Raw genomic sequence first — 13,359 nt, 5'->3', positions numbered from 1 at the left:
GGATTTGACCCCTTTGGCGATCTGTAAAATCTCGGGTTTGACTTCATCTTGGGTTCCCTGGGAGATTCCGCCCTGCAGCTGCTGTCTGAGAAAGGATTTCGAAGCCAAAATCGGAGGGATCCAAAGTTGGCAGAGAAATCCGGGAAGATGTTTCTTTGGATTTATATCCAAATATTTGTCAAGAGTTCTTTTCGCATCCTTCAGGCAGGAAAAAGGGGAAGGGAAGAAGAGAGGAGACAGAAAGCAAGATAGGAACCTCTGGGGTAGAGGCCCTCTAAATCGTGACCCCCAGACCTGTGGAATGAACTTCCCACTGGAAGTGCGTAAGATCTCCGACCTCCGGGCATTTCGCTGTGCACTCAAGACCCTGTTGTTCCGCCAGGCGGGGCTATCAACATAATAATTTTAAATTGGGTGTTTTAAATTTCTGGGGTTTTAAATTGAGCTGAATTATTGAATAATTTTAAATAATTTTAATTGATGTTTGTCTTGGGCTTTCAATAGGCTGCACACCGCCCTGAGTCCTTCGGGAGAAGGGCGGTATAGAAATAAAATTATTCTATTATTCTATTCACTTCCATTTGGCCCCACCTGCTGCTTTTGGGGGTCCCCAGCCCCCTCCCCCAAACACCCTTCCATCCTACCCCAGCCCTCTCTCCTCCTTGCAACAAGGCCTGCAGACAGCAGCTGTTTAATGAAAAGAAGGATTACGGGCGACATTATAGCAGAATTCCAATATTTGAGGGGCTGCCCCAAAGAAGAGGGGGTCAAGCTATTCTCCAAAGCACCAGAAGGCAGGACGAGAAGCAACAGATGGAAACTATTCAAGGAGAGAAGCAACTTAGAACTAAGGAGAAACTTCCTAACAGTGAGGACAATTAACCAATGGAACAGCTTGCCACTAGAAGTTATGAATGCTCCAACACAGAAAATTTTCAAGAATTGACTGGAATTCTTGATGGCTAACCTTTTTGTCATCGCGTGCCAGGAAAGGGGGGGGGGGCGGCAGAGGTTCGCGTGCACGTGTGCCCACACCCATAATTCTATGCACCCTACCCCGCGCATGCGACCCCCCCTCTCCCCCGCTCCTAGCACACAATAGCCCGGTAGGCCCGTTTTTCTTTCTCCCCTGGCTCCAGATCCTCTCTATGCATCTGGGGAGGGCGAAAACAGCCTTCCCCACCTCCTCGGAGGCCAAAACGGCCCATTTCCTTCAACTTCTGGTTGGACAGGAAGTGACTTTTTTGCTGTCCCCAGCCTCCAGAGACTCCGACACATACGCACCGGAGCTGAGCTGGCGTGCCAGGCAACATGGCTATGCGTGCCGCCCGTGGCACGCGTGCCATAGGTTCGCCATCATGGGTCTAGTGAAAAGAAGGATTAGGGGTGACATGATAGCAGTCTTCCAATATTTGAGGGGCTGCCCCAAAGTAGAGGGAGTCAAGCTATTCTCCAAAGCCCCCGAGGGCAGGACAAGAAGCAATGGGTGGAAACTAAGCAAGGAGAGAAGCAACTTAGAACTAAGGAGAAATTTCCTGACAGTGAGAACAATTAACCAGTGGAACAGCCCGCCACCAGGCTCTTCTTAAAAACCTCCAGCGTTGGAGCCACCCACAACTTCTGGTGGCAAGCAGTTCCACTGGTTAATTGTTCTCACTGTCAGGCAATTTCTCCTTGGTTCTAGGCTGCTTCTCTCCTTGAAGACTTCCAAGGTCCGTATTCCAAACTCTGTTATTCGGTTAAAAAAAAAAAAAAAAAAGTTCGGCCTTCGCTTTCTTCCCTACCTCAGCAGGTCTGGGTGACACCGCAAAGGAGAAACGGAGGCCGCCTTTTCGAGACCCACAACAATGAAGAGTGTGTGTCTGCAACCCACCACCAAGTGCCTTTGCAATGCCACCAATTGCAGACTTCCTTCTGTCCCTGTAAGACAGCTGGTTTGAAATATTTGATATAGGATTTGGAAAGGTTCAGCAAAATATATATATATATATAAATATAAATATAAATATATATATATATATAAATATATATATATATATGTTTTCTCAGGTTTTCGCGGGTGTTTGTATGTAGCTCTTTGGTTATTCGGGTCTTCTCCCACGTAAAATTGGAAGTGTCTTGGCGACGTTTCGACGAAGTCTCATTCGTCATCTTCAGGCTGGTGTTCTCGGCTTCGTGCTTCCAGGAGCAACGAAGCCGAGAACACCAGCCTGAAGATGACGAATGAGACTTCGTCGAAACGTCGCCAAGACACTTCCAATTTTACGTGGGAGAAGACCCGAATAACCAAAGAGCTATATATATATATATATATATATATATATATATATATATATATATATATATATTTTTTTCCCCTGAGCAGCTCTGAATTTTTCCTCTTTCGATTGGTGTGTGTGTGTCGGGGGGGGGGGGTCTCCTTTCTCCGCACTCCTCCCTCTCTTATTTCTCTTGAGTCCCTCGGCATTAGAGGCTCAATTGGATGGGATATCTCTTTTATTTGACTGCTCTTTTCTTTTCTTTTCTTTTCTTTTCTTTTCTTTCCTTTTCTTTTTTTTTTTCATTTCTAAACCTCAACTTGGCTACTTCCTTTTTTGGGATTGGAGAGAAGGAAGTAGTCAAACACCCCGGGGCGGGTTGCGAGAGGCTGTTGAAGATTGTGAGGTTGTGAAACCCACAGCGGGGAAGGGGGGGGGGCAGGCAACGGATGAACCAGAGTGGGTGGGTAGGGGAAATGGGAGGTAAGGAAGGGGATTTAGCAGAAAAGGCAGTGGGAGGCTTTAATGGGGGGAAAAAAATGTGAATTCCAGGGGATGAATTGGGATATTTGGGGGAAGATAACACAGCTGGGAAGATTTCACAGAAGGAAAAATATTAGGAATTAGCACAGGAACACAGTATCTCTAGCCCTCTTTCTCGACCAATTTTTTTTTACCAATTTTTCAGACGGGGTGGACGGACTTCAATTCCCAGAATCCCCTTAGCCAGCTTTTTTTGCCGCTTGCGGAGATTTCTGGGAGTTGAAGTCTCCATTGTCTTTAAAGTTTTTTTTTTTTATTTTTTTTTTTATTTATATGCCGCCCTTCTCCGGAGACTCAGGGCGGCTTACAATGCATTAAGCAATAGCCTTCATACTTTTTGTATATTTATACAAAGTCATCTTATTGCCCCCACAATCTGGGTCCTCATTTCACCTACCTTAGAAAGGATGGAAAGCTGAGTCAACCTTGAGCCTTGGAGAGATTCGAACTTACAGTAATTGCAGACAGCTGGTGTTAATCACAATGCTATTCGTCTACTGAGCCACCAGGCCCAAAGTTGCCAAAGTTATTAACCGATTAGCCGAGGAAGGGACCTTGTAGGTCATCTAGTCCAACCCCAAATCAGAAAGCTGAGAAACACCGTTTCTAAATCAAGGAGATTTTTTGGAGCAGGACGATTCCAGATGGGTGGACTTCAAACTCCCAGAAGTCTCCACCACGGCAAGCAACACTGGCTGGGGGAATTCTGGGAGTTGAAGTCCACCCAGTGACCAAGGTTGTCTCGGCTCTCGGCTCCCACCTGCCCAATGTCTCCAGCTTCAGGCAGAGGAAAGGACACCACAAGGAGATCCCCCCCCCCAAATTAGTAAGTGTCATCCCAAACACCAGGAAAGTATTGGCACAAACCGGTCAAGAGATGAGTCTACAAAGCTAGCTTGGATGGGCCATAGGAAAGTGTATGGATCAAGATTTTGGAGTGGAGGGGGAGAGGGAGACGGAGAAGAGGAGGGGAAGGGGCCACTTTGTAAAAGGACCCAAGCAAGGGGGAGAGCCTTTTTAAGGGGGAAAAGGCTCTTGGAGAAAGGGGGGGGGGTTAAGGTCTTTGCAAGGGGAAGGGGGGCTCTTGGAGAAGGGAGGGGGATTAGAGAAGGGAGGGGGCCCAAGCAGGCCCCAGGGGCTCAAAGCCAACTAATGGGCTGGGGGCTCATTTCTGCAACTCCCCTCCCCCCCCCAAAGGAATCACAGCAAATAAAGCAAAGTTTGCAACAACCTGATGAATTGATCAGGCAAGGAAGGAGCAAAGAATGAGTGATGGACACCCACCCACCCTGCTTGAAAAAGAGGGAGGGGTCTTCTTGAGGGGGGAGGGGCGAGATGCCAACGGAGAAAGAGGGAGCCAGATTGCGGGGGGAAATTTGCATAAGGAAAGAGTTCTCCTTCTCTCTCTCTCTCTCTCTCTCTCTCTCTCTCTCTCTCTCTCTCTCTATATATATATATATATATATATATATATATATATATATTCTGCCCTCCTGCAGCTACAAAGAATTAGGAAGTTTGGAAGGAAAGGAATTTAAGAGCGTCTTATGAAATATAAGGATGGAGGCGGGGGAAGACAGAGGGGGGAAGAAAGAGAGAGAGAGAGAGAAAAAGAAAGAAAGAAGGAAGGAAGGAAGGAAGGAAGGAAGGAAGACAGAAGGAAGGAAGGAAGGAAGAAAAAAGAAAGAAAGAAGGAAGGAAGGAAGGAAGGAAGGAAGGAAGGAAGGAAGGAAGGAAGGAAGAAAGAAAGAAAGAAAGAAAGAAAGAAAGAAAGAAAGAAAGAAAGAAAGAAAGAAAGAAAGAAAGAAAGAAAGGAACCAGCAGCCATTCCGGCTGGGGTGGGGTATCCTTTGCGCCCCCCTCCCTACAGCAGCAGACAAGGGGGGGGCATAACTCAGTGGAAAGTGAAAGGACTTTCAGGAAGGACGTGCTCTCTCTTTCTCTCACCGCCCCCCAACAAAGTGGCAGTGAGAAAAGATTAACAAATAATAATAATCCTAGAAAAGCGTCTGTTTGTCTGTCACTCCCCACCCTCTCCGGCCGCGTTCTTAAGAAAGCAGGCGGTTCCCACCCACCCACCCACCTCCCCCCCGGATGTAAAGATGCGGGGTGCGAAGAAAGGGAAAGTGGGCGAGGGAGGGGCGGGGCGAGGGTCTCTTGAAAGGACATGCAAGAAAAGGAGGCGAGGAAAGGGGGAAAGGCGAGAAAACTTTGCGCCATGGAAGGAAAGGAAGGAAGGAAGGAAAGGGGAGAGAACTAAAGAAAGAAGGAAAGAAAAGAGAGTGAGGGAGGGAAGGAAGGAAAAAAGAGAAGAAGGAAGGCATGAAGAAATGAAGGAAGAAATGAAGGAAGGAAGGAGAGGGAGGGACGGTTTGAGAGGGAAGGAAGGGACAGAGAAGGAGAGGGCAAAAGAAGGAAAGAGGGGAGGAAGGAAGGAAGGAGAGAAGGAAGGGAAAGGAGGGAGGAGAGAGGGAAGGAAGGAGGGAGGAGAGAGGGAAGGAAAAGAGGAGAGAAGGAAGGAAGGACTGAAGGGAGGGAGAAGAGGGGAAGGGGGAAGGAAGGAGAGAAGGAAGGGGAAGGAGGGAGGAGAGAGGGAAGGAAGGAAAAGAGAAGGAGAGAAAGAAGGAAGGAATGGAGGGAGGGAGGAGAGAAGAAGGGCGAAGGAGGGAGGTGAGAGGGAAGGAAACGAGAAGGAAGGAAGGACTGGAGGGAGGGAGAAGAGAGGAAGGGGGGAAGGAAGGAGAGAAGGAGGGGGAAGGAAGGAGGAGAGAGGAAGGAAGGCAAAGATAAGGTGAGAAAGAAGGAACAGAGGGAGGGAGGAGAGAGGAAGGAAGGAAGGAAGGAGAGAAGGAGGGGGAAGAAGAGAGGGAAGGAAGGCAAAGAGAATGCGAGAAAGAAGGGAGGAAGGAGAGAGGAAGGGAGGAAAGAGTAGAGAGGGAAGGAAGGCAAAGAGAAGGAAAGAAAAAAGGAATGAAGGAGAGAGGAAGGAAGGAAGGAAGGAAGGAGTAGAGAGGGAAGGAAGGCAAGAGAAGGAAAGAAAGAAGGGAGGAAGGGAGAGAGGAAGGGAGGAGGGAGGAGAGAGGGAAGGAAGGCAAAGAGAAGTCTAGAAGGAAGGAAGGGAGGAAGGAGGAGAGAAGGAAGGAAGGAAAAGAGAAGGAGAGAGCGGAAAGGAAGGAAGGAAGGAAGGAAGGAAAGAAAGAAAAACAAGGGGTGGGTGGGTGTCGCTCACTCACCTCGTCCCATTTCATGAACTTGCTGCCCTTGATGAGGGTCTCGGGGACGCGGAGGGGCTCCAGCTGGAGCGCGTGAACCCCGGGGCGCGCCCCGGCCATGGCTGCGCGCTGCTGGCCGCCGGGACCCCCCGCCTGCGCCTGCCCGCTTCTCGCCTGCCCAGGTTCCCAGGGCCGGAGCCTCCGGAGGCAGCGAGGCGGAGACTGAGCGGGAGGTGGGCCCGGGCCGGGGGAGGAGAGGCAGCTTAAAGAGGCCGCCCCGGTTCTCCCCCCACCCCGCCCGGGGGAGGAGCAGAGGGAGAGAAAAAGTTGGCCAACTTCTTGATCAAAAGTTGGCCAACTTCCCACGGGGCGGGGGGGGGTGTGTGCCAGGACTGCAGAGCCCATCGTTCCCCGCCGGGGTGGGCATAGAAGCCAGATCCCTGGGCTTTTAAGGGGAGGGGGCTTGGAGGAAGGGATTGGGGGGAGCGGGAGGGGAGAGAAAAGCGAAAGGAGGGGGCCAGAAAAGTTTACAAACTTTGTTTTGATCTGGAGATGCAGATCAAAAGAGAAAAAGGGATACAGTGTCTCCAGCAAAAAGGCAGAATCGCACAGAAGAGTCCTCGGGCTTATGGCCAGAATGGGTTCGATCTGGAATGTCCAGTTGCAGAGCGAGGCGGTTGTTAAGCGAGGAGAAATGGAGGGAGGGAAGGAAGAGAGGGAAGGAGAAAGGAAGGAAGGAAGGAAGGGGGAGGGAGGGAAGAAAAGAGAAAGGAAGAAAGGGAAGAGGAGGAAGGCAGGAAAGGAGAAAGGGAGGGAGGGAGGGAAGAGAGGGAAGGAGAAAGGAAGGAAGGGGGAGGGAGGAAGGGAAGAAAAGAAGGAAGAAAGAGAAGAGGAGGGAGGCAGGGAAGGAGAAATGGAGGGAGGGAAGAGAGGGAAGGAGGCAGGGAAGGAGAAAGGGAGGGAGGGAAGAAAAGAAGAGGGAAGGAGGGGAAGAGGAGGAAGGCAGGAAAGGAGAAATGAAGGGAGGGAAGAGAGGGAAGGAGGCAGGGAAGGAGAAAGGAAGGAAGGAAGGGAGAAGGAGGGAAGAAAAGAGAAAGGAAGAAAGGGAAGAGGAGGAAGGCAGGAAAGGAGAAATGGAGGGAGGGAAGAGAGGGAAGGAGAAAGGAAGGAAGGGGGAGGGAGGAAGGGAAGAAAAGAAGGAAGAAAGAGAAGAGGAGGGAGGGAAGAAAAGAGGAAGGAAGGAAGGGAAGAGGAGGAAGGCAGGAAAGGAGAAATGGAGGGAGGGAAGAGAGGGAAGGAGAAAGGAAGGAAGGGGGAGGGAGGAAGGGAAGAAAAGAAGGAAGAAAGAGAAGAGGAGGGAGGGAGGGAAGAAAAGAGGAAGGAAGGAAGGGAAGAGGAGGGAGGCAGGAAAGGAGAAATGGAGGGAGGGAGGGAAGAGAGGGAAGGAGGCAGGGAAGGAGAAAGGAAGAGAGGGGGAGGGAGGGTGGAAGGAAAACATTGAGAAGATAGGGAAGGAAAGAAGGAAAAGATAAAGAAGGAAAAAAGGAGGGAGGGAGGGAATGAAGGAAGGAAAAGAGAGAGAAATTAGAAAAGGAAGAAGGAAGGAAAGAAGGAGGGAGGGAAAGATAGAGAAAGTAGGGAAGGAAGGCCCCCCTTTTGTTTTTTAAAGCTGGAGAGGCTCCACTCGGATTCCCGCAAACTCCTGGAAAAACTTTCCCCCCCCCCCCTCCCAAAAAATGTCATTCCGGCTTCTGCAACTTTTTGAATTGTTGGAATTCTTCTGAAAGTTATTATTGGACGTCTGAATTTTTTTGCACGCTCTGCGTTTTTATTTGTATTTTTATTTCCAACCCCCCCCCTTTTTGGGGGTCTTCTTTACTAGTCCTTCGCTTCCCGCCGACGTTCTGCGCTTCAATCCCTCTGGAAGTTCGAAAGTGAAGTCGGCTTGCTTCCTCGCTGGATCCGAGCCAAGTTGGCTTAATGCTTGCATGTTGTTAAATACGTTTCGGGCGAAAGCCAAAAAAATAAATCTCTTTGGAGGTTTTTCCTTCGGTTCCTGGGAAATCCTAGACTTTCCAAGCAATTGCACGGGCCGTGACATTTCTAATTTTAAGTTTCTGAACTTCAACCCCCCTCAGACGGCTCTCACGAAGACCAGACTTCACAACAGCTCGTTTAGCGACCGTTCCAAAGTTACAGCGGCCCTGGGGAAAAAAAGGGGGAGGGGCTTAGTACGACCGCTTTCCCGCACTTAAACGACGGTTGCAGGTCGCGTGATCGAAATTCAGATGCTAGATAATAAAGCGTGGAGATGAGATACGAAATTAATGTACGATCAAATATATGAAATGTTTTCTTATGTTAAATAATGGTTGTATGAGTATTATAATACAAAGGGATATATATAAAACGGTTAAATAAGAGAAATCAAATCATTGGTGAGTTTGGATATGGGATTGTACACAAAAGAATTTCGACCGATCGACACGCTGCCTGTGATTGTATTTGAATGAGGGTGGTTTTAGGTTTCGTTTTTGTTTTAAATAAACAAATTTTTTCCAAAAAAAAAAAAAAAGAAATTCAGACGGAAACTGATTTGTATTTATGACGGTAGCGGTGTCTCCCAGAGTGACGTGGATTCCCCCCGTTTGCGAGCTTCGGGCAAGCAAAGTCCATCGGGAAGCCAGATTCGTTTAACGACCATGTTGCTGTGGCGAGTCGCTTAACAACGGTGGCAAGGAACGTCGTAAAATGGGGCGAATCTCACTCAACAACTAGCAAATTCAGACACTTGGAAACTGACTCGTATTTATGACGGTAGCAATGTCCCCGGGGTGACGTGATCCCCTTTTGCGACTTTTGAACAAGCCAAATCAATAACTTAACAACCGTGTTGCTCACTTAACAACGGGGATTCGCTTAACAACCAGAGCAAGAAAAGTAACGCGGGGCGAAATTCACTTAACGACTAGCAACAGAAAGCTTGGGCTCAGTTGTGGTTGTAAGTCCAGGACTACCTGTATGGTGGCTACTTATTTCTCCAGCTCTTTGTTTTAATGTGAGGACTAGCAGCTTGCTCAATCGTTCAAACCTTGCGACAGGCGAGAGGGTTGAAAGCCACAAAGGCAGGCTGAGACTTTTGAAAGAGCTGCTAGCTGGGATCCTGGAGCGGAGTTTTCCTCGCTTTTCTGGTACCCCCCCCAAAAAGGAGCACGTTCCCCCCACTTTTTTTTTGTGACTCGCTACTACTCAGAAAACCATCCCTGCAGGGACTGGCGAGGCTCCAAGCTTGGAGCGTTTTCCTTCATTTGGCAGAGCGAATCAAAGATTCCGGCAGAATTGTCGGGTTTTCCTTGGCTGTGGAACCAAAACAGACGTATTCCGCATGTAGTCCTCGATTTACGGCCACAATTCTGGGATCAGAATTTCGGTCGCTAAGTGAGGTAGCTGTTTACCGAGTTGCACCCGATCTCGTGGTCGTTAAGCGAATCCGGCTTCCCCCCTGTTTCGATCACACGACCTGCAACGGTCCTTAAAGGGGAAGGACTGGCTGTAGTTTTTTTTTTTTTTTAATATGTTGTAACTTTGAACGGTCACTAAATGATTCGTCGTTCAGTCAAGGGACTTACGTGGCACCGGCTAAGTCGGGCGCCAGGTTTGTAAGCTGCAGTACCACCTTTGAACCACTGGGGATGCCCAAGCGGGGTGATTGAGAAGCCACGACAGACAGCGCCCTCTACGGGTGAAGAAGTGACGCTGCAAGATCTGAAGAAGCTGATTTGAAGCTAGCGTAGAAGATGCTTTTCGTCTCCTGTTGCTTTGAAGGATGGTCAATTTCTTTCTTTAGCTGTCTTTCTTTCTTCTTCTTCCTTCCTTTCCCCACTCCTTTTCTCTCCTTCCTTCATCCCTTCCTTCCTTCCCCCACATCATTTTTTTCCTTTCTTCCTGCTCCCTCTTCTTTCTTTCTTCATCCTTTCTTCTCCTTCTTTCCTCCCTCCCTCCCTTCTTTCTCTCTTTGTCTTACTTTCATCTTTTCTTTCTTCATTTTCCTTTTCCCACATCGTTTCCTTCCTTCCTCCTTCCTCGTTCTTGCTTTGACTTCTTACTTTTTTCATCTTTTCTTTCTTCATTTTCCTTCTTTTTCCCACTCTCCTTCCTTCCCTCCTTTTTCTTTTTTTCTTCTCCTTTCTTCCTTTCTCCATTCCTTTTCTTTCCTTCCTTCCTTCCTTCCCTCCTCTTTCTTTCTTTCTTTCTTTCTTTCTTTCTTTCTTTCTTTCTTTTTTCTCTCTCTCTCTCTCTTTCTTTCTTTCTCTCTCTTCCAGGCCTCTAAGAAAATCTCAAAAATATCCTTGAAAGAGATGGATGAACTGTACACCTGGCTGGAGTGTGATTAGAACTTGGATGAGAGACCACAAGGAGATCACGTGACTGGTCGAATAGAGAGTGAAATAAAAGAAATTGCAGAAAAATAAACCCTTCGGAATCCCTGCCAAGAACATCACCCGGATGCGCCCATAAGTCGCCAGCGCAAACGAAACAAGACTAAACATTTTTAAATTAAATTGCATTAAAATTAAATTGCATTTTGGCCCACTCGGTAGCTGGTCTTTGGCCCTGCCTGTTCCGGTTTATTGCATAAGATTTTGCATATAAATCTTGTTTCAGTTATGGACATTTTTTCGTTTAGGTGTTTTGTGGTTTTATTTCGACTCGACCCCAAAACTGCCCTCAAAAACGCCCCTTCCGTTTCTCTTTTGCTGATTGGCAATTTTGGATTTTCAGACAAACCAACCCCGGAAGGTGGGTCCAAAAATTTGCTTTTCAGATGGGGGGTGGGTGGGGACCCTGCAATCCAGCTCTTGGATCAGTATCTCCCACAAAGAGAGAACGCATTCCTTAATATATATTTTTTAAATATAAACAACGGTTCTTTTAACTCCCACAATAGTGCTTGGGCAATATTTCAGAATTCGACTCCTTTTATGGTGAAAAAACTTGGCGGCAGGTCCCTAAATCCAAATTTTATTAATGGGGAGTTTATTTTAAGATGGCAACGTTGGCGCCCACAACTCCCAGTCTTTCTTCTTTCCTTTCTTTTCCTTCTTTCTTTCTTTCGTTCTCTTTCCTTCCTTCCTTCCCTCCCTCCCTCCTACCCTCCGTTCTCTATCTTTTCCTTCCTTTCTTCCTCCCTCATCTTTTTCCTTCCTTCCTTCCCTACCTTCTCTATCTTTCCCTCCCTCCTTCTTTCCTTCCCTACCTTCTCTATCTTTCCCTCCCTCCTTCTTTCTTTCCTGTTCCTTCTCTACCTTTTTTTATCTTTTTCTTCTTTCCTTCCCTATCTTCTCAATGTTTTCCTTCCTCCCTCCCCTCCTTTCTCCTTCCCTGCCTCTTTCCTTCTCTTCCCTCTCTTCCCTCCCTCCATTTCTCCTTTCCTGCCTCCCTCTTCTTCCCTTCCTTCCTTCCTCGTTTCTTCCCTTCCTCCCTCACCCTTCCTTCCTTCCTTTCTCCTTCCTTGCCTCCTTCCCTCTCTTCCCTCCCTCCCTCCCTCTCTCCTTTCCTGACTCCCTCCTCTTCCTTTTCTTCCTTCCTCTTTACTTCCCTCCCTGCCCTCCCTCCTTTCTTTTCTCCTTTCCTGACTCCCTCCCTCCTCTTCCCTTTCTTCCTTCCTCTTTCCTTCCTTCCCTCCCTCCCTTCCTTCCTAAGAACATCCCTGCAGCCCAGTTCATTTGCAACTAGCCAGAAGCCAATTCCCAGGGGAAACCTTAATGGAAAAAAACAGGAGGCTGGAATTGAAAGCTGGAATTATATCACCCCAGAATGGATCCCCAAACTCCACCAAGTGGAAAAGACACAAATCCATGAAAAAAAAACAAAAAAACCCCAAAATTATCCCAAAATCAAACGCCCGCAGTGACTCAGTTCACTTTGTTTCCTGCAAACTGGGAGGCGACGTTGAACGCAAGTGATAATATTTCTCAGGTGGGTCAGTATTATAAAACGGACAAAAAGGAAATGCCGTGTGAAAGTTGGAGGCGAAAAGCCCAACAACAATGCCGCAAATTGTGTTGTGACGAGCTCGCATTGTGGGGGTTTTTTTTTTTCCCTCCCAGAAAAAGAACACAGGTGCAAAGCGAGACAGGTAGTCCTCGCCGTTACAACCGCAGTTGAGCCTAGAGTTTCCGTCGCTAAGCGAAACAGGCAAGCCGAAGTCAGATCATAACACGGTGGCGTTTCGCTTAGGGGACCGAGTTGCCAGCTCCCTTTGAAGTCGCTAAACGAGGACTCCCTGTAATGCAATATAGGAAGTTGGGTTTGTGCAAAAGTGTTGCTTTTGGGGGCTCCGTGTGTGTGCAAGGAAATCCAGCCCGCTGGGAATGCTTCGGTGTCTTCGCAAAACTTGGGGAAAAAGGGGTGTGAATTTGGGAACCCAGGCAAGAAGGGTTGTGGGAATGCAACCTGCGTTTCCCCCTTTGGGTGGTGAGGTTAATGGATTTCTCTTTTGACACCTGTGGATGCCATTTGTCCTGGGAAGAGCCTGCCATCTTGTGGAGGGTGTGCAGAACTACACGCGGACTAAGAAACCTGGATCCTGGTTCTTATTTTAAGGACGGAACCGACAGAGGAATGCAAATCAAGAACCACCTTTTTTAAAAAAAAAAAAAACATTTAAAAAGTATGAATCAAGAGCCGTTGTTGGTGAAGGAAAAGAAAACCCAGAAGTTATATCATCAACTTGAATGGGAGTCCTCTTTATTCTCTCCTCCTCTTCCTCCTTCCTCCTTCCTTCTCTCCCCCCCTCCCTCCTCCTCTTTATTCTTTCCTCCTCTTTCTCCTCCTCTTCCTCCTTCCTCCTTCCTTCTCTCCCCCCTCCCTCCTCCTCTTTATTCTTTCCTCCTCTTTCTCCTCCTTTTCTTCTTCCTCCTCCTCCCTCCCTCCCTTCTTCTCTCCCCCCTCCCTCCCCTCTTTATTCTTTCCTCCTCTTTCTCCTCTTCTTCCTTCCTCCCTCCTTCTCTCCCCCCTCCCTCCTCCTCTTTATTCTTTCCTCCGCTACTTCCTCCTCCTTTTCTTCTTCCTCCTCCCTCCCTCCCTCCCTTCTTCTCTCCCCCTCCCTCCTCCTCTTTATTCTTTTCTTCCACCTCTCCTTCCTCCTCCTCTCCCTCCTCTTTATTCTTTTCTCTTCTTCTTCCTCCTCTCCTTCCTCTTCCTCCTCTTTATCCTTTTCTCCCCCTTTTCCACCTCTCCTTCCTCCTCCTCCTCCTCCTCCTCCCCTTCTTTCGTCTCCCTCCTCCTCTTCCTCTCCCACATCTTTATCCTTTTCTCTTCTTCCTCCTCCTCCTTTCTGCAAA

General features: G+C 48.2%; 2 protein-coding genes across 3 annotated transcripts in view; both read right to left on the bottom strand.

Annotated features, from left to right (window-relative positions):
- Window positions 1-13,359, bottom strand: part of PLCB3 (phospholipase C beta 3) — a 58,902-nt gene that overhangs the window by 45,367 nt on the left and 176 nt on the right. Inside the window, exon 1 of one of the 2 annotated variants that reach the window (XM_070951207.1) lies at window positions 6,035-6,197. The exons of the other annotated variant lie outside the window; for it this stretch is intronic. Within the exon in view, the coding sequence (XP_070807308.1) occupies window positions 6,035-6,133 (99 nt within the window). The 5' untranslated portion in view covers window positions 6,134-6,197. Of the gene's footprint in view, window positions 1-6,034; window positions 6,198-13,359 lie in introns of those variants that run through there. 2 annotated transcript variants of the gene reach the window in all.
- The window catches only part of FKBP2 (FKBP prolyl isomerase 2), a 35,781-nt gene continuing 30,222 nt past the window's right edge, over window positions 7,801-13,359 (bottom strand). The window contains exon 7 of the transcript XR_011600831.1: window positions 7,801-8,217. The gene's annotated coding sequence lies outside the window, so the exon portion shown is untranslated. The remainder of the gene's footprint in view (window positions 8,218-13,359) is intronic.

This window comes from Pituophis catenifer, unplaced genomic scaffold (genome assembly GCF_029215685.1).
Source record: "Pituophis catenifer annectens isolate HBS135680 unplaced genomic scaffold, rPitCat1.0.hap2 SCAF_10, whole genome shotgun sequence".
NCBI classification, from domain to species: domain Eukaryota; kingdom Metazoa; phylum Chordata; class Lepidosauria; order Squamata; family Colubridae; genus Pituophis; species Pituophis catenifer.
This window is presented reverse-complemented; position numbering and strand designations above follow the sequence as displayed.